A 20,918-nucleotide genomic window follows, 5' to 3' on the forward strand; every position below is an offset into this window, starting at 1 on the left:
CTCTGGTAATTTAAATTGAAGAAAGGCACTTTAGACTGTGACAATCTTTTATCCCTCAAACTCAAGTCAGATTGATTCTGTTGAAAGTGTTTGCAAGTCGTTAATTGTTGAAATGTGCTGGAGGAGAAAAGCAACATTCTGTGAGGACTTCAAGCAACATTGGACTGCAAATTTGCAAGGACTCTAATTTTTTTCTATTTTAAATGTTTCTATCTTCATAGTGTTTAAGAATTTAGTTCTTATAATTAAAGAGTTAATTTGTTGATTTTAAAGACACCTGGTTTGGTTAGCCTCATTCAGGGGGTTAATAGATGGTACAATTTGGTTGGGTATGATATGTTCGGCGATCTGTGGAGCGACAGGATTGAATTATCCATGCGTTTCTCCAACCACAATCAGAATCGTATATTTTGATCTAGGGCTTTGAGTGGAGCGGTCGGTCGTAACAGTAGACATATCATAACAGGATGGTACCCATCCAGACATCAAAAGATAGCCATAGCTTCCACATCCTGGTCCAGGGAGAAGGTCATGTATCAACTAACAGAAATGCTACTGTGATGGGTTTTGACCTTTTTAAAGCTAGTCCTCTGGAAATAGAGGAGAGATCGTGCCAACACCACAAAGCAGTCCAGTCAGGGACTGTGGAAGGAGCCAGCCAGACAAGAAGAAAAAGCCCTGCTGCTAATTCTACACTTCATCTTGTTGCAGCAGAGAGCTGAAAGTGACCACCACCACCACCTCCAGTCTGAAGTCTTAACCACCAGAAATCTACAACACCTCAACAAATTCAAGACTACAAACATCCAGGCCTGCACCTTTAAAAGAGACTCTCCTCCTTCGAAGATTCAGCAGGTTTAGCATGAAGCACAAACGCCTATCTCACTTTAAACCACTTGCCCTTTTTCCCTCTCTCCTTGTGCATGCATGTATGTATGTGTGTGTGAGGGAGGTTGCGACCATTTCGGGAATTGTGTAAAAATAAATAGTAATCTTTTGTTTAACCTATGAAAAAACTTGTCATTCGTCTCTTTATTTGACCCTAAAGACACTCTAGGGCTAATGTATCAATTTAACAAAATGCGATTGTGGTCAGTTGGAGATGAAGAGTGGGAACCATCCACACCCCTTACCACCTGTCCAAAATAATATCTGTACCAGACCTGTACTCATAATAGTCTTCCTATGAATTGTTTTCTGCATTTGACGATTGCTTTAGCATCAACCTGGAACAGTAAAAAGTGAATTCACCGACAGAATTCATTTTGCACAGGACCAGTACAACCGGCAGAGAAAGAGTAGATAGGTCAGATATGGTATGGATTAGATGCATAGTAAAGTTCTTCACACAAAAAAGTCCTTTTACTTACAAATTCAGAAGAGCATTTCAGTTTTGTACACCAGCATTATTTGTGGCCTCTGAGACTGCCAATTTCAGTGCCATGTGTTCAAACTTGAATTCAGTTGTTTTAAAACTTGTACATATTTTGGAAAGGGAAGAGGCTTTCATCATATCAGTCTGGATTCAAACCCAGGTCCCAGACGTGAAGCAGCGGTGTTTTGTCCTACTGTAGCTGACAGTAGTAATACTGTTGTTGACATCAAACATTAGTATGCACTCTTTTTGAACTAATAACTGATACGAACATAAGAAATAGGAGTTGACCATGCAGCCCCTCGAGCCTGCTCTGCCATTCAATATGATCATGGCTGATCTTCTGCCTCAACTGCAGTTTCCTGCCTGCTCCCCATATCCTTTGATGGTGAAACAGACCAAATTCTTCGCTGAAATAAACCTGTGCAACTTGAAAAGCCCAACAATCATGCATGTTCTGGCCAAATTAAAAATCTCCCATTGCTTATAGTTAACTAGTTGGGTTATTTTGGGAGTAATACACTCCAATAAATACACTGTTGATATTTTGTATTGAAGTTGAACCAATTGATAATTACAGCAACATGAAGCAGTGCACCTAGTTTCATCTTCCCCATATTTCCCCACGCAACAAATTTTCCACTTTTATCTGTGCTTATATTTGATCTGCCTGGAGAATTCCAAGTACTTCCCCACAAGGTGCCACCTATTAGCTTCTTGTAGGGCAGCAGAGGTAGAAACTAGAATCAAGATTGTTTGTCTGTCTCTGTGGCTTGGTAATAATGGGCATAGCTCTCGGGAGGGGTGGAGCTGCTGTTGGGAGTGATGGAGGAGAGAGGGAAGCAGGGGAAAGCAAAGATGGAAATGAAAAATAATTCTTAATAAATGAAAAGTGGAAAAGAAAATTTGTATTAATGGAATAATAAATGTTTATGTATTTTCTGGTATTGTGAAGTATAAGTGGTGATCTGAATCATTTTTCTGTAGGTTAGGTTCTCAAAAATATAATTTGTTGGAGCATGACACTCTAATCCTAAGAATTTCTAATCATCTAACTGGTATATCCACAATCTGCTCATAAGGGGGAGCTGAAAGTCTTTATCTTCCACTATTGAGTGTTTTCTTTTCCCCCTCGCACTGCCTAGCAATAGTTATGCTTGAGTGAAGCTTATTAAATAATGTTGCCTCAGCTGCACCGATTGCACAAAGTTGGGTGCTCTGGCTTCTTTCGAAACTTGTGAGTACCACTGCGTATACTGATGATGCAACATGTGCATATCATCAGTGCTTCAGTTGGAGGAAAGTGAAGTCCACATGTTTGACGGGCACAGAGATGTATATTGTTACACTATGTACAACCCCAAGAAGTAGAACTGTTGAGATAGGTAAGTATGGGGAAACGCCAATGTGTATCTTAATGCCGCAATGTTTAGAGGATTTTAGAATAATGTACAAGATCCATATGTTGGGTTGGAGCAGTTTTGGTTGGGCTCACAGTAGGAAGAGATTTTGTGACCCTTGACTGTCATATCAGCACTGCATCTACACCATAATGCAGATAAATGTGCTGTGTAATCTGGTATTACAATGGTCTCTCTCTTTCTTCTCTCTCATTTCTGGCTCAACTGATGTTTTTTTGCCGTCTTGACTTGTTCTCATCAGCGCAAGATGAACCGTGAAACTATGGTGTATTCACGGTATTACAATGCAGCCTCTGCTGAGAGCAATAGGTTATGATTGTGAAGAAAAGACAAGTAAAAATTAAAAACCTCGAGAAATTTAATTTCTGCAATGAAAGGTGTTTTCTGGTTTGTTTTATACTATTTCTTGCTCAGCTACAGAACCCTATTGTATTAATGCATCTTGGACTGCGGTGATAAACTATTGGGTGTCTCTCTGAATAAGCGAGTAACACTGTCTCTGCATGCCAAGATAATGGAATGCAAGTCCACTGGCACAGTTTAGTTCTCCACATAGCGAGTTTCTACTCCTAATCGTGCAGCTTTGGTAAGGCCCTACACTAAAGCAGCACTCTTGCTGTCCAGGCATTAGACTCTGAGGAAAGTAAACAAGGGGTGCTCTTGCGCCCCTCCTGATGTCAGACAAGTATTTTGGCAGCATAGAGGCAGTGGTGTAAAGGTAGTGCAGTGTTATCAGCATATGCTGAAACCTGCATATGCACTAACCTTTGATTAGGATTGTTTCAATGCCATGGTTGGGATGGAAAACAGAATTCCCTCTAATCAAACATGGGGTTGCCAGCGAGGTGGGCATGGATCTGTGAGGCAGCAACACATTTGTGGACCCTTTGGATAAGCTCTCCTTCCTATATTCACAGTTTCCCCTTTAGAGGGGAGATTTTTTTTCCCCAGGAGAAAATGTGGTAAAAAGCAGGAGGATAAGGGGATGAGAGAGTCGCAAGGTAGCTTTGACAAATTGAGACTATGGAAACATAGAGGCTGTGGAGATGGAGAGGATGAGTTGTGGCCCTGAATATGGGTATGAATGTGAGCGTTTGAGTTTGTGGCGGGAAAGGTTCAATCATTCGGCAGCTTTACTGTTTAATTATTCTAACTTTAAAATCTCGCATTTAGGGAGCATTTAATTTTATCTAAATTTTTAATTTTAATAAAAATGTAGTGAATCATAGAATCACCAGTTGCATGGTTGTGTGGCATGTTTTATTCACAAATAACAGCTGTTCAGTTTGTAGGGAATAATTTTTTGCCCACAGTTTGGAATGGTTTTAAGTCCTGTAATATTTGGGACAATATTCTAAATGGCCTATTTCTTAGCAAGTATTGTGATCACATGCTACATTAATTGATGCTTTAATAGCTAGTATCCCATGTGCACTCAGTGATTTGCTGAATAAATGAGAACTGTTGCAATCAAATTTAAGATGATGGTTATACCATTAAATTGTCCATGATCCTAATATAGTATTTCCTATGAGATTGCACATGGAATGATGAAGGAAGCATTTTATTGAAGCTGTAGAATATATTGAGTTATTTTTTTACACTTGCCTGGTAATGGTACTACGATCCAGATAGCAGCAATATTATTTCTTCTTGTCATCCCCAATTCCCCAGCTGAGATCAGCAGGAAGCCTGCTAATGAGATAAAGACAGAAACTCTACACCTGCGCAGCAGGTCACCTCGCTTTTAGGAACGAAAATATAATTCACTGAGCTGGTTGTGGCCCAGTCAGAGGTTCTGGTGAAATGTTAGCTTTTCTTTCTCCTTCCAGGTGCTGATTGACCTGTTATGTACTTCCAAAATTTTCTGTTTCGATTTTAACATTGACATTCTTTCTTTTTAAATCTCAGCTATTTTGACATTCACATCTTGTCAGCAGTCGCCAGATGATTTGTGCAAAGCATCTGGATTTACCTGCCCTCTTGCTTTTGTTCTATGGTAAAGTGCCTTGTCCCACCATTGAACTCGCAATGTGAAACTAGCATAAGCCCACATCCTCTACTTCATTGTGTTTGTAGATATATTTTTTAATTCATTTACAGGATGTGGGCGTCACTGGCAAGGCCTGCATTTATTGCTCATTCCTAATTGCCCTTGAGAAGGTTGTGATGAGCTGCCTTCTTGAACCACTGCTGTCTGTGTGGTGCTTATTATAGTTTGGTCCAACTGGCTTGCTAGGACATTTCAGAGGATAGTTAAGAGCCAGTCACATTGTTGTGTGTAAGGAGTCACATATAGGCTAGACTAGGTGAGGATGGCAGATTTCCTTTCCTGAAGGACATTAGTGAACTAGATGGATTTTTATGACAATCCAGTGGTTTCATGTTCACAATTGCTGGTACTAGCTTTTTAAAGTTATATCTAATTGACAGCTGCTGTGGTGGGATTTGAACTCGTGTCTCTGGATCATTAGACCTCTGGATTATTAGTCCAGTAACATAACCACTATGCTACTCTACCACCATATATGTTACTGCAAGGCTGCAGGTACTCACAATTGGCACAATGGCTTGGCCAACTGACTTCAGGCTGTTGGAGCAGTGGGGGGGTGGGGAAATACTGTAGAAGACAGAGCATTTTTCTCACCCAGTAAAGAGGGTTGGGATCAATGTTGCTTCCCAGCATAACTGATTTATGGGAAAGTGAACAAACAATTGAGATTCATGAGTGGAACTGTCCAAGGAGACAATGTAGGTGGGTAGTATTAACAATTTCAAGAAAGAGCTGGATATACGAACATATGAATTGGAAACACGAGTAGGCTACTCGGCCCCTCGAGCCTATGTAGATTGATATGTCCTTAACTGCTTACAGGTCTCTTTTATGACTCATGCAAATTTCCATATTTACTCTAAATCCTGATATTACATTTTAAATATTATTTGACAATTTTTTAAAGCTGTTAAAGTCTTTATTTGGATACAAGTAAAATATGAAATCCATTTAGAAAGCTATATAATTGTTTTTTGTATGTTTGTTTGGATCTGCAGGAATCCCAATAAGGACAACCTTGGATAACTCCACCACAGTGCAGTATGCAGGCCTGTTCCATCAACTTGCCATGAAAGCCAGAAGCACTGTCCGAGATATTGACCCACAAAATGACTTGACCTTCTTACGGGTCCGATCAAAAAAACATGAGATAATGGTAGCACCAGGTAAAACTGTTAGTTTGTAAGAGTGAAATAGATTGATTCCTTGATACGTGACAATCAAAAGGTACAGAGTCTCTGGGCAGAATTGCCACAGGGGAAGTGGGTTCAGGTTGGAGGGACGGGGAAGGGAGCTTATTTTCCCCGACTAGTGGTGTCCGGTCGAGAACCTGACATGATTCCATCCCCACCCCACCCCACCCCCCTGCCCCAAATGGGCCACACTCCTGCTGTTCACTTCCTTGGCCACTTCCATGCATGCCTCTTTGGTTTGAGAGGCTGGCCTCTTCCTCCCATCCTTGGCAAACATCATGTCATATCAGTCCCTCAGATCCCGCAGCAGGACTTCCCGTGTAAGAGTCCGAGAACAAGGGGGCAGCTGTCGCATTTCAATTCCTGTGGTTGCAGAAGCCTCAGGAATCAATGTACACCTCAGCCCTTCTGACTCCTGCTAAGATCCCTTTAACTAAAAATCCTTCCTTTGACGGGTTTGGTACATCATCCCAGCCATCTTCTGTGATTGGATGGTTGGGAAAGTAGAATGCTAATGCCGTAGATGAGTTAAAGAGCCCGTTGTCAGAACAACCAGATTCCCTGCCTCCCCGCTGCATTTGGGTCTGTTTACATAAAATTCAGTCCTCTATGTCTATGGAAATTGAAAAGCAAAATTAGTTGTTACAGTTGCTGTGGAGGGTGTGCTCTGCATTATCCGCAGGGTCCTTTCATCACTGTCCAGTCTTGAGCCCACAAGTTAAATTTGGTTTTAATAGTGCATGAAGCTTTACTTTGAAGGCTGACAAAGGTTTTAATACCAAGCAAGAGAGAGGTCTGATATAAAAGCATATAGTTTGCTAAAAGTTTGATTTTAACTGAATGCATTTACGAAAGTCACAGAATCCTTGACTACTAATGCACAGTAAGACTGTAATCGGATGCACTACTGTAATTTTGAAGCATGCTGTCTCTTTTATCCTTGGGTATGGTAGCCTAGTGGTTATAGTATTGGACTAACAACCCAGATATTGTGCAAAGTTCTGAAACTGAACCCAATAACCTGGTAATTTGTCGGCTGGCACCAGAAAAAATGAGTGTTGAAGCTGACCAGTTACTGTAAAAACGCAAAAAGTTCTGCTCTTCAGTGAAGAGAACCTATTAACTCTCCTTGGTTTGGCCTTCATGTGACTCAACCTCCATGTTGCATGATTGACTCTTAATGCCCTCGGCAACAAAGGATAGGCAATAAATGCTGCCTGATACCGCCACCCAAATACCAAAAACAAATAAAAATTGTTTCTATTCCCTGGCTGAGAGCAGGTGATGTGCTCCCACGCATCTACCAAATATCCTTTGATGTCAGCTGCTTGGATGTGCGTGAGAGGGCCCTGGAATGACTTGCCTTCGAATTTTCCATTTTTTGGAGAAGTATTGATCCTGCACTTAATACTGCCCTCTGGTGAATTCAGCATGTCAGCTGTGCTGTGTGATTAACTGCATGCAAAGCAACTTTTTACCACTCTGCATTTGCCTAAGATTACAACACTTGGAATGTCCTGTTCCACCACTCATGATATTTCAGCCTGTGGAATTTTATTTTTAATTATAGCTAGCCAGTGATGATGAATGTGGCTGGATATACTTTCAGTTCATATTGATTCTCCCATTTGTCTTTGTTTTTACGAATGAAATTTTTCAAAGGTAGTCAAAGAGCTATTCATTGTCCCAGCTTGATTCAAACAGATAGGAAGGGAGGGTTAGGATAAAACTTTAGCTCCATGGTCCAGTGACAGAATAATGTAGAAGTACTTTGAAATACAATGCAATAAATCAGTTTGACAATCAGTAACTTGATTCTCGACAATGCAGCATGCAAATATCAATTTGAAAAAAAAAACGAATAAAAAAAAAGTGTTCTATTTTCGGCTGAAATTATTTGGAGGAGCTTAATACATTTTTCTTGCGAAAAGGCAAGATGCCGCTTAGGGTGAACTATTAAAGTCGATTGCCTGTTATAATGTTCCTTGTTATCATTTATTACAATTTTTCTAAGTATGATGTGTGCTGTGTGAGTAACTTCAGAATATTCATTAAGTCAAGAATAAAGATCTGACTGGTTCATTATTACTTCAACGCTGCACTCATGAGTTATTGGACCTTGATTACTTATGAAATAAATTGTGTATTACAGTTGTTTATTTAGTATGCTGTAGATATGTTATCAGATTATCAGCATTGTCTTTTTTATCTACCATCGAAGAAACTAACAATTGTCAGTTTCTGTAACCAGACTTATTTAGTGCATTGGTGCTGATGTGCTGTGGGAAAAATTGCACTTACACCACTGAAGCATGCTGGTCTACTTCACATTGTGCCCAGCACTGGTGACAGAGCTATAGCAACCAGTGCTACACATGAGTATAATTCAGCTCAAATTGCTATCTGTGTATAATTTTTTTTTGTACAGTTTAAACATGAAAATTTCATGTAGCCATCACTATTTTATCAGAATCTCAGTGGGATGTGGGAGAACAGTTAAAATGTTGCATCATGAAAATGTCACACAAACAGCTTTATAAAAGTAACAAGGATTTTCTGCAGAACAGGAAGTAACTTGAAAGGACATTGTCCACTTGTACACTTTCTCCTACAGGTTTATCTGTGTTAGAAAGTCCCCCTGTAATTAATACCACAGAAATTGAGATCTGCCAAAAAATTGTGAACACACAACACAAGAAATAGGAGCAGAAGTAGATCATACGGCCCATCGAGCCTACTCTGCCATTAATACGATCAGGGCTGATCTTGGGCTTCAATTCCACTTTCCTACCCGCTTCCCGTATCCCTTGATTCCCTGCGAGACCAAAAATCTATCTATCCCAGCCTTAAATGTATTCAATGAAGGAGCATCCACAACCCTCTGGGGTAGAGAATTCCAAAGATTCACAACCCTTTGAGTGAAGTAATTTCTCCTCATCTCAGTCCTGAATGATTGACCCCTTATTCTGAGATTGTGTCCTTGTGTTCTTGATTCCCTGACCAGTGGGAACTATCTCTCAGCTTCTGCCGTATCAAGCTCTTTCAAAATCTTGCATGTCTCAATTAGATCACCTCTCATTCTTCTAACCTCCAGAGAATATAAGCCCAATTTACTCAACCTCTCCTCATAAGACAACCCCCTCATCCCAGAGACCAATTTAGTAAATCCTCGCTGCTTTGCTTCCGGTGCAAGTATATCCTTTCTTAAAGGAGAGCAAAAGTGCACAAAGTATTCCAGGTGTGGGCTCACCAAAGTCCTGTACAATTTTAGTAAGACTTCTTTATTCCTGTACTCCAATCCCCTTGCAATAAAGGCCAACATGCCATTTGCTTTCCTGATAGCCTGCTGCACCTGCATGTTAACTTTGTGCTTTCCTTGTATGAGTACCCCAAGTGTCTCTGAACATCAACACTTACCAGTTCCACACCTTTCAAAAAATATTCTGCTTTTTTATTTTTACGACCAAAGTGAACAACTTCACACTTCCCTACATTATACTCCATTTGCCATCTTGTTGCCCACTCACTTAACCTGCCTACATCTCTTTGCAACCTCTCTACATCCTCCCTGCAGCTTACCTTTCCACCGAGCTTTATATCATCCAACTTAGATACATTACTCTCTGTCTCTTCATCCAAGTCATTAATGTAGACTGTAAATTGCTGAGGCCCCTGCTATGATCCCTGCGGCACCCCACTATTCACTACCTGCCAACTTGAAAATGCCCCATGTATAGAAACATAGAAAATAAGAGCAGGAGTAGGCTATTCGGACCTTCGAGCCTGCTCTGCCATTCATTATGATCATGGCTGATCAGCCAACTCAGTAACCTGTTCCCGCTTTCGTCTCATACCCTTTGATCCCTTTAGCCCCAAGAGCTGTATCTAACTCCTTCTTGAAAACATACAATGTTTTGGCCTCAACTGCTTTCTGTGGTAGCGAATTCCACAGGCTCACCACTCTCTGGGTGAAGAAATTTCTCCTCATCTCAGTCCTGAAAGGTTTACCCTGTATCATTAGACTTTGACCCCTGGTTCTGGACTCCCCCACCATCGGGAACATCCTTCCTGCATCTACTCTGTCGAGTCCTGTTAGAATTTTACAAGTTTCTATGAGATCCCCCCCTCACTCTTCTGAACTTCAGCGACTATAATCCTAACCGACTCAATCTCTCCTCGTATATCAGTCCTGCCGTCCCAGCAATCAGTCTGGTAGACCTTCACTGCGCTCCCTCCATAGCAAGAACATCCCTCCTCAGGTAAGGAGACCAAAACTGCACACAATATTCCAGGTGTGGCCTCACCAAGGCCCTGTATAATTGCAGCAAGACATCTCACTATGAAGGCCAACATACCATTTGCCTTTTTTACCGCCTGTTGCACCTGCATGCTTACCTTCAGTGACTGGTGTACGAGAGCACCCAGATCTCGCTGCATATTCCCCTATCTATTTATAGCCGTTCAGATAATCTGCCTTCCTGTTTTTGCTACCAAAATGGATAGCCTCACAATAATCCACATTATACTGCATCTGCCATATATTAGCCCACTCACTCAACTTGTCCAAATCACCCTGAAACCCCTCTTCATCCTCCTCACAACTCACCCTCCAACCCAGTTTTGTGTTATCTGCAAATTTAGAGATATTACATTTTGTTCCCTCATCTAAATCTTTAATATATATTGTGAATAGCTGGGGTCCTCGCACTGATCCCTGCGGTACTCCACTAGTCACTGCCTGCCATTCAGAAAAAGACCCATTTATCCCTCTTCTTTGTTTCCTGTCTACCAACCAATTTTCTATCCATCGCAATACACTACCCCCTGTCGCTTGCAATTTAATCTTACACACTAGTCTCTTATGTGGGACTTTGTCGAAAGCCTTCTGAAAGTCCAACTAAACCACATCCACTGGCTGTCCCTCATCAACTCTACTAGTTACATCCTGGAAAAATTGTACTAGATTTGTCAAGTATGATTTCCCTTTCGTAAATCCATGCTGACTCTGCCCAATTCTACCACTGTTCAAGTGCTCTGCTATAAAATCTTTGGACTCCAGAATTTTCCCCACTACCGACGTCAGGCTGACTGGTCTATAATTCCCTGCTTTCTCTTTACCTCCCTTTTTAAATAGTGGGGTTACATTAGCTACCCTCCAATCTGTAGGAACTGTCCCAGAGTCTATAAATCTTGGAAGATGACCACCAATGCGTCCACTATTTCTAGGGCCACTTCCTTAAGCACTCTGGGATGCATACCATCAGGCCCTGGGGATTTATTGGCCTTCAATCCTATCAATTTACCCAACACCATTTCTCTACTAATACTGATTTCCTTCAATTCCCCTCTCTCTCACTAAGCCCTGTGTTCCCCAACATTTCTGGTATGGTATTTGTATCCTCCTTTGTTAAGACAGAACCAAAGTATGCATTTCGTTGGTCAGCCATTTCTTTGTTCCCCATAATAAATTCCCCTGTTTCTGACTGTAAGGGACCAACATTTGTCTTCACCATTCTTTTTCTCTTCACGTACCTATAGAAATTTTTACAGTCAGTTTTTATGTTCCCCGCAAGCTTGCTCTCGTGCTCTATTTTCCCCTTCTTAATCAATCCCTTGGTCCTCCTTTGCTGAATTCTAAATTGCTCCCAATCCTCAGGTCTGTTGTTTGTTCTGGCAAATTTATATACCTCTTCCTTGGATCTAATGTTATCTCTAATTTCCCTTGTAAGCCATGGTTTGGCTACCTTACCCGTTTTTTACTTTTGCACCAGATAGGGGTAAACAATTGTTGCAGTTCACCTATGCGCTCTTTAAATGTTTGCCATTGCCTATCCACCGTCATCCCTTTAAGTACCGTTTCCCAATCCGTCATAGCCAACTCACGCCTCATACCTTCGTAGTTTCCTTTATGAAGATTCAGGACCCTAATCTCAGAATCAACTACATCACTCTCCATCTTGATGAAGAATTCTATCATATGGCTGCTCATCCCCAAGAAGTCTTGCAGCATTAGATTGTCAATTATTCCCCTCTTATTACACAGCACCCAGCCTAGGATGGCCTGTTCTCTCGTTGGTTCCTCAACGTATTGGTCCAGAAAACCATCCCGTATACACTTCAAGAATTCCTCCTGTATGGTATTGTGACTAATTTGATTTGCCCAATCTATATGCAGATTAAAGTCACCCATAATTACACATGTTCCTTTATCGCATGTGTCTCTAATTTCCTGTTTAATGCCATTCCCAACGTCACCACTACAGTTTGGGGGTCTATATACAACCCCTACTAACGTTTTTTGCCCATTAGTGTTTCTCAGCTCTACCCATACAGATTCCACATCGTCAGAGCTAATATCTTTCCTCTCTATTGCGTTAATTTCCTCTTTAACCAGCAATGCAACTCCACCACCATTTTTCTTTTTGTCTGTCCTTCCTAAATACTGAATACCCCTAGATGTTCATTTCCCATCCCTGGTTACCTTGCAGCCATGTCTCTGTAATCCCGACTATATCATACCCGTTGACATCTATGTGCACGATTAATTCATCCACTTTGTGGCGAATGCTCCGCACGTTAAGGCACAAAACCTAAAGGCTTGTCTTTTTAACATTACTTGTCCTCTTCCCACTATATCTCACTGTAGCCCTCTTTGATTCTGGCCCTTGATTTCTCCGCCTATCACTTTTCTTATTCCCCTTACTGTCTTTTGTTCTTGTCTTTGATCCTCCCTCCTCTGACTCCTTGCAAAGGTTCCCATCCCCCTGCCATTTTAGTTTAAACCCTCTCCAACCACTCTAGCAAATACTCCCCCCAGGACATCAGTCCCGGTCCTACCCAGGTGTATGCTCACTCTTTGCTTCCTGTCTGTTAACCAATCCTCTATCCACGCTAATATATTGCCCCCAACACCATGACCCTTAACTTGCCCATTAATCTTTTATGTGGCACCTTATTGAATGCCTTTTGAAATTCCAGGTATACTGCATCTACTGATTCCCCTTTATCTACCCTACTAATTACATCCTCAAAAAAATTCAAATCAATTAGTCAAACAGGATGTCCCTTTCATAAAACCATGCTGACTTGTTCTAATCATACAATGTTAAGACTTCCTTATGTTATGACCATGTGAGAAAGGGGTCTAGGGTTCCGTGTCAGCCTTCGCCTGGTCTTCCCATAACAGTTTAATTTTAAACACACCATTTTTTTTAAACCCCCCCCCCCTTAATGAATCCATGTTCACTAACTTCCTATTATAAGGCAAAGAAACTAGCCAAACAGGTTTTCTTGGGTTTAAAGAAAAAAGGTTGAACTCTATTAAACTTAAACTCTAATTTGATTAAAGCCTATGGATACGTGACACGCCCACGCTGGCATGCATACACGATACACACATGCAGATAGAGACAGAAAAGAGCAGAAGAAATAAAGTGGAAAAGTTTGAGGCAATATCTGAAGATGGTTTTGGTTACTGTTCTTCGAGCTCGCTGTAAAGTCCTTGATTGTAGGTAGCTCTTGCTTTTCGTTGGGGCCCAGTATTATTCTTAAAACTCTTAAACCTTGTTCGATGGAGGAGACTTTTCTCTCTTGAAGTTAATGTGTCCTCAGTGGGTCCAGAGGCTTGTGAGAAAGAGATGGGAGCAGACAGGAGAGGTTGTGGCAAGACAGCAAGGAGAGGTCTTTTTCAGTCCAGGAGCAAAGCAGTCTTTCTCAGTTCCATCTTTTTGTGCAATTCAGAAAAACCTGGGTTGCCAAGCAGGTTACTCATGTGACTAGCTGGCCTGACCACGTCGTTTGTGGATTCTCTTGTCTTAGCTGACCCTGGAATGTCTCTTCTTACACACAATACCTGTTGCTCAAAGTCCATTGTGGGTTAAATTGGAGCAGGGAATAGCCCTTTTGTCCCTCCAAGCACTCTTAGTATGCAAATTTTTTTTCCATCCCCAGCTGATCTGTTTAACAAGTCATTTCCTCGCTCCAGCAACAGTTTAAAATCAGTGTTCATATGACAAAATTAATATGCCTTATTCTTGGCAGGTGGGGGGTCTGCATGACACTTAATAGTTTCCAGCATCTTCTCAACGACTGATAGACTAACTGGCATGTAGTTCCCTGATTTCTCTTTACCTCCTTTCTTGAAAAGTGGCGTAACATTTGCCAACTTCAATCTGACAGAACCATTCCTGAATCTAAAGAATTCTGCAAAATCCTAGCCAGCACATCCACTATCTCTGCAACTATCTCTTTTAGAACCCTAGGATGTAGTTCATCTGGTCCGATTTGTCAGATTTTAGTGTCTCAAGTTTCTCCAATACTTTTTCTCCACTGATATCAATGTCCTTAATTTCCTCACTCTTTTTAGCCCCTAGGTTACTGCCTATTTCTGGTATGGAACTTGTGTCTTCTACTGTAAAGACGGACACAAAATATTTATTCAATGCCTCTGCCATTTCCTCATTCCCCATGATAATTTCTTCTGTCTCTGCCTCAAAGGGACCAACCTCTGCTTCAGCTACTCGCTTCCTTTTTATGTGCCTATAAAAGCTCTTGCAATCTGTTTTTATATTGCTGCCTAGTTTACTCTCATTCAATTTTTTCCCTTTTTATCAACCTTTTGGTGGCCCTTTGCAGATTTCTAAAACATTGCCAATCCTCAGACTTGCTACAATTTTTTTGCAACATTGTAAGCCTCTTCTTTTAGTCTAATACTCTCCTTAACTTCCAGAGTGAGCCACGGATGGGTCTTTCTGGATGAGTTTTTGTTTTTGAACAGCATGTACTTTTGTTGAATCCTTTGAATTGTTTCTTTAAATGTTTCCCACTGCTCATTTACCGCCATACCTTCCAGTCAATTTACCCAATTAACCTTTGCCAGTTCTCCCCTTATATCTTCGTAATTGGCTTTTTTTAAGATTCTTGTTTGTGATTGAAATGTGTCACTTTCAAACTTAGCATGATATTCAATGGTATTATGGTCACTATTTCCCAGTGGATTTTTTACTATGACATTGCTTGTTAATCCTGCTTCATTACACAATACGTGATCTAAGATAGCTTTATCCCTAGTTGGTTCTACAGCGTATTGCTCCAAGAAACTGTCACAAAAGCATTCTACAAATTCATATTCTTGACCACTGTTGCCAATTTGATTGTCCCAGTCCATATGCAGATTAAAATCCCCCACAATTAGTGCATTACCTTTTTTTACATGTTGCAATAATTTCCCATTTAATGTTCTGTCCAATAATATGACTACTATTAAGGGGCCTGTAAATTGCTCCCACCAGTGTTTTCTGACTCCTGCTGTTCCTAATTTCCACCCAAACTGATTCAACTTCATGATCTTTGAGGCCAGATCCCTTTTTAGTAAAGGATTGCATAAGGACGTTAATATTAGGGCTACCTCACCTCCTTTGCCATTCTGTCTGTCTGTCTGAAATATTGTGTACCCTGGAATATTCATTTCCCAACCTTGATCTCCTTGTAACCATGTCTTAGTAATGGCAATTAGATCTAGATCATTTACCTCTTCATGCTACTAGTTCATCTATCTTTTTACAGATGCTTCTTGCATTCAGATAAAGGAACTTCAATTTCATTTTTTTAACCTCTATTCCCTGCAATGACCTTATTTGCCAATGTACAATTTTTGTTGAATTCTCTGTCCCTTCCTGTCCTGTTCTGTTGGAAGTTATCCACGTCACTATCCTGCTCCAGTGCCCTGACCCCTGTCTTTGGATTTCTAAATTTCCCTTTACCCAAACCGCAACCCCCCCACCCCACCGCCCCCCATTAGTTTAAAGCCCTGTCCACAGCCCTAGTTATGTGAATGTGAATTTAATTTTAAAGTTATTAAATATTTTCTGTATGTCATGATGCTAACATTGAGGTGCAACAATGAATGGAAGCATTGAGTTGTACCGATGTCAGCTGATTTTAATTGTGTCAGTTTTAGACTCAAAGGGCAGGATTTAATTCCCTCGTTGGGAGCAGGCTGGGAGGTGAGAGGGGTAGTGGGCGGGTGCTGTTGAATTGGGAGGGAAGGCATCATTTTACCTTTTCACACTTCACAGCCAACAAATATGTTTTAAACTTGCAGGTGGCCAATGCAACAATGTGACACTCACCTTTCCTCACTCCAATGTCTGATTGGGCACTGGACACTGAACTGTTACTGATGCCTACCTGTTGCCTGGCCCTTTCTTCAAGCTGGCTAATCTCCTTTAGAAAGATCACACCACCACCAGTCATCGACTGCCCACAGAAGTGATTAACTTATTTATTTTCCATGCCTGTGTAAAATAATATTAGTTTGTACTGGAGTTTTGTTGTAAGGGAGACAAGTTGGGTGCTTTGGAGACCAGGTATAATTCACTAATTGCAATTTTACACCTCAAATCTGTGGAATACCATAAAAGATCTTTACAAGCACTTAGTGAGGCCCGTCTCCAATGGCAATTGAATTTTACGACCAGTTGGCTTTAGATTGAACTCTGACCACGTCACCCATAAACAAGCTGTTCGCTATTCATTGCAGCAGTAGCATTTTAATAATTTTTCATTTTTTAAATAACTACAAACCCTAGCAGATCACATTCAATTATTCAGTTTTCTTCTGACATTGCTTGGCGCTCTGTGGCACGGTGCATTTAGCACCTGGGGCCTGTGCCACTTCCTGCCATACCAACATGCTAACTTTTCCCAGTACCCTGTACTTGTTCCCCAGAAGCCCCCAATACTGCACTTGCACGTCATTTGAGGAGTGTGTTGAGGTCTTCCTCACTAAAGTTACGACACCTCTTTATCTTCTGCGCTGCCTCTTTTTTTCCATGTATTGAGTGCATGGCTTTTTAAAAGCAGTTAATTATCTTGCACACCTTTTTTAAAAAGTGTTCATTTTACTATACTCTTCTTTTTACAAACTGTCCATTTCATTTTGCCATTTAATTAAGTTTTTTTAAATTTTCCCTGCAATTATATGTTTAAATGTTCATTTAAATACTACACACCTCTTGACATTCCTGAATTTGTGGATGTGTCTTATCTTCCTGCCAGTTTTCAGATTATGTGGCTGCGTTTTTCTTGACTGCCTTATATGATCTGACATTTGCAAGTGCTTTATGGAACACTACTCGGCTCTGTGGGGGAGGATGCCACACAGAAATCTGTCTCCCTTTTTTGCCACAAGGATCGCTAGAGGTTAGCAGGCAGTTTTTTTTGTGGTCAGTGGCGAAGCCATCGCTTTGCCACTGACTTCAAAATCTGGGCCAATAATTTTAATGACTAATGACAACTCGTCTGTTTCATTCCGATTTGTAGTTGATTTCCGACAAAATTTATGGAAAAACTCAGCGTAATCCATCATGAATTCATTTCTTTATTAAAGCATTGATAGCTGCACAAGATAGTGTATTCAACATGGCTGTAGTGGTTGTGTCTATATTTACATTTAAGATACCAGCAGCAGTGGTAAGAGGCTTTTAAGTGACCATTAATTGACCACTTGAGTGCCTCAAATAGGCCTAAGGGTGAGCAGGCCGCCTGCCACATTCCCCGCTGGTGGTAAAATAGACCAACGGGTCCAATAAGCGACAGGCACAGTGCCTCCATCATCCTACATGATTTCACAACGCTCCCCGCCGCCCCCCGGCCTGCTTCCAGGGGGCGTTAAATTCCAGCCTGTGGTTCAGGTGAATAGTCTGATGTCATATAATGAGTTCCATAAAGATTTCCATAGCTTTGCACCTGCAAATAGAATGGTTCTTAAACACGTTTTTCCAATTGGAAGAAAAAGTCTAATTTGCAATGAATAACACGTAATCTGAAGCAATGTTGGAGTTTAATTTTTACATTTTAAGTGTTAAGTATTGAATGTTCAAAATGTGGAAATGTAGGTATGAATTGTACAGCTGGAAAAGCCTTTTTGTATTCTATCCCTGAGCAATCTTGTACTTTTGTTTCCATTACAGATAAAGAATACCTGCTAATTGTCATCCAGAATCCAAGTGAATGAATTAAGAGCACATATAAGAAAGGCATCAAGATAAATGTTCAGCTGTTGAAGACTATCAATATAACCTTTAAATATATTAATGGTTAAAAGTAAATTTGTGACAGTATAAGGGACCAGTCATGGTTATGAATCAAACTTATTCTTAACTAATTTTGATTCTTGTTTTTTCTAAAACACTTCAAAAATAAATGGTGATGTGCAATTTAATCTTTGTTTTCCTTTCTATATGCCATTGTTATTTCATCAATGAATTTAATTACAGATATGGTTCTCTTATTTCTGGCATGCAATCTCCTTCCCTTGATTCTTTGATTTGAATTTGTAAAGATATTTTTTTACAAGGTAATCTTCGTGCCAGAACATAAGTACAAATTGGAATCAAAGACATTTTACATCTGCAGGTGAGCTGGTATAATGAATCAGCTGCTCTGCATTACTAACACCAAGGCCACTGCTCACCTCTGCCGGACATCTGAATCAATTTGCGCCTCATGGTTGACTTTCTCAGTTCTCTCATTTCCACTGGACAACCTCCAGCGGTGCGCCCCCTAATACTCGAACAGACTCACCCGCCCTCTGCAACTGTCTCTGCACCTGGACGTTGGTTCATCATACTCCAAGCTGACTCCACGTAGCCACAAGTCAATCTCATCCCACCTCGGCACTTCAGACTTTGACCTCTTCGTTAATGTCGGTTCCTTGCTCTGTGTTTACAACCAGGATATGTCTCCTAATTTTTGCCATGTCTATGCAACCTGAATTCCTTCTGTCTATACTAGTATGTATTTTGGTTGCCATTCCCAACTCAAGCCCATTACCTCGACTACGTTTTCCTTCTTTTGACTCTTCTAGGACCCTTCTGTCTCCTCTCTCCTATCAACTGGTCATGCCAGCTTTCATTTCTTCCTTCTTGGTTGTTTTGGCTCCATCCCTACTCCAACCCATAAATACTCTTTTTGCTTCCTACTCTTATTTTCTTGATGAAGAGAGATTAGATACTGTAGAGGAGCAAAGGGATTTGAGTGTCCAGGTACATCTGTAAAAGCTGTTGCACAGGTACAAAAGTAATCTATAAGGCTAATGGAATGTTAGACTTTATCTCAAGAGGGCTGGAATACAAAGGGGAGGAAATTATGCTTCATTTGTGCAGAGTTTTGATTAAACCCCACCTGAAGTACTGTGTTTAGTTCTGAGCACTGCACCAAAGAGGATATATTGGCCTTGGTGTACAGTGGAGATTCACTAGAATTATATCAGAGTTTGAAGGGTAAAATTGTGGACACATTGCATAAACTTGAGTTGTATTTCCTTGGGTTTAGAAGTTCTAAACATGGTAGTTCATATATGCTGTATTGGGCCTTTTGATGCAGCTTTGAATTTCCTAGTCCTAGGAACTGGTCAAGTTGTTTCTTGTAACTAAATACAGTGTTTAGACATTTATTGTTGTATTTTCTATCTTGAACTTGTTCTTGCAAGTTGAAAAGGATCAGATTCAACAAGAAAACAATTTTGCAGAAGCTGTAGAGATGGCAGGTATAGGAATTGGAGCAATGAGGACGCACTCCACTCTTTATCTAGCCAGTATTATACTCCACTATGAATTGTTTGACACAATACAAGTTGTCCAAAGCACTGGAAAAATGATTGAAGATTGGAAATGTGAAGCAAGCTTAGCTTTACTTACTATTTACTATTCTTCCATGTACACATGGTTAGCACCACACCCTCACGGCTCCAGCGACCCGGGTTCAGTTCTGGGTACTGCCTGTGTGGAGTTTGCAAGTGCTCCCTGTGTCTGCGTGGGTTTCTGCCGGGTGCTCCGGTTTCCTCCCACAACCAAAGACTTGCAGGTTGATAGGTAAATTGGCCATTGTAAATTGCCCTTCGTGTAGGTAGGTGGCAGGAGAATGGTGGGGATGTGATCGAGAATATGGGGTTAATGTAGGATTAGTATAAATGGGTGGTTGTTGGTCAGCACAGACTCAAAAAAAAAATGTGGGCGGCACAGGGGAGCAGTGGTTAGCACCGCAGCCTCACAGCTCCAGCGACCGGGGTTCAATTCTGGGTACTGCCTGTGCGGAGTTTGCAAGTTCTCCCTGTGTCTGCGTGGGTTTTTGCCGGGTGCTCCGGTTTTCTCCCACAGCCAAAGACTTGCAGGTTGATAGGTAAATTGACCATTATAAATTGCCCCTAGTATAGGTAGGGGAAGGTGGGGATGTGGTAGGAAAACGAGATTAGTGTAGGAATAGTATAAAGGGGTGGTTGATGGTCGGCACAGACTCGGTGGGCCGAAGGGCCTGTTTCAGTGCTGTATCTCTAAATAAATAAATAAATAAAAGTAATTTACCAAACACAAATATCGGAAAATGTCCCTTTTCCTTCACTGACGTCTGGACATTGTCACTTAGAAGCTGTTCTGTTTTGCCAATGCTGAAAAGCATTTGGCTTGTTGGAAAGTGTAATTTACAGCCCTGGTTGCAAATATCTATCCAAATCTGCATGAGATTGACACAGATGTTCGCTCATGGAAGGTTTACTGTTAAGCATGACTTCCTGTTTTTAGTCCAGTCTGTAAGCAGGTCACTGAGCCAGGTTGCTGGCCATTTCAACAACCGCCCCCGCTCTCATGCTCACATCTCTGTCCTGGCATTGCTGCAGTGTTCCAGCAAACATCAACACAAGCTCGAGGAACAGCATCTCATTTACCGATTAGAAGCGCTATAGCCTGCCAAACTGAACATTGAATTCAGTAATTTCAGAGTTATTTTTTTCTTTTTAATTTGGTTATTTTATTTTAGTGTTCTTTTAGTTTGTTTCTACTGTGCCTACCCACTGTCTGTTTTTAAATTTTTTTTTAATG

General features: G+C 40.9%; 1 protein-coding gene across 1 annotated transcript in view; it reads left to right on the plus strand.

The window, feature by feature from the left end:
• LOC137378732 (dynein light chain roadblock-type 2) overlaps positions 1-18,265 on the plus strand; it is a 44,710-nt gene extending 26,445 nt beyond the window's left edge. Inside the window, exons 3-4 of the mRNA XM_068049093.1 lie at positions 5,848-6,015; positions 18,015-18,265. Of these exons, the coding sequence (XP_067905194.1) occupies positions 5,848-6,015; positions 18,015-18,058 (212 nt within the window). The 3' untranslated portion in view covers positions 18,059-18,265. The remainder of the gene's footprint in view (positions 1-5,847; positions 6,016-18,014) is intronic.
• The last annotated feature ends 2,653 nt before the right edge of the window (positions 18,266-20,918 follow it).

Source organism: Heterodontus francisci, chromosome 17 (genome assembly GCF_036365525.1).
Source record: "Heterodontus francisci isolate sHetFra1 chromosome 17, sHetFra1.hap1, whole genome shotgun sequence".
NCBI classification, from domain to species: Eukaryota; Metazoa; Chordata; class Chondrichthyes; order Heterodontiformes; family Heterodontidae; genus Heterodontus; species Heterodontus francisci.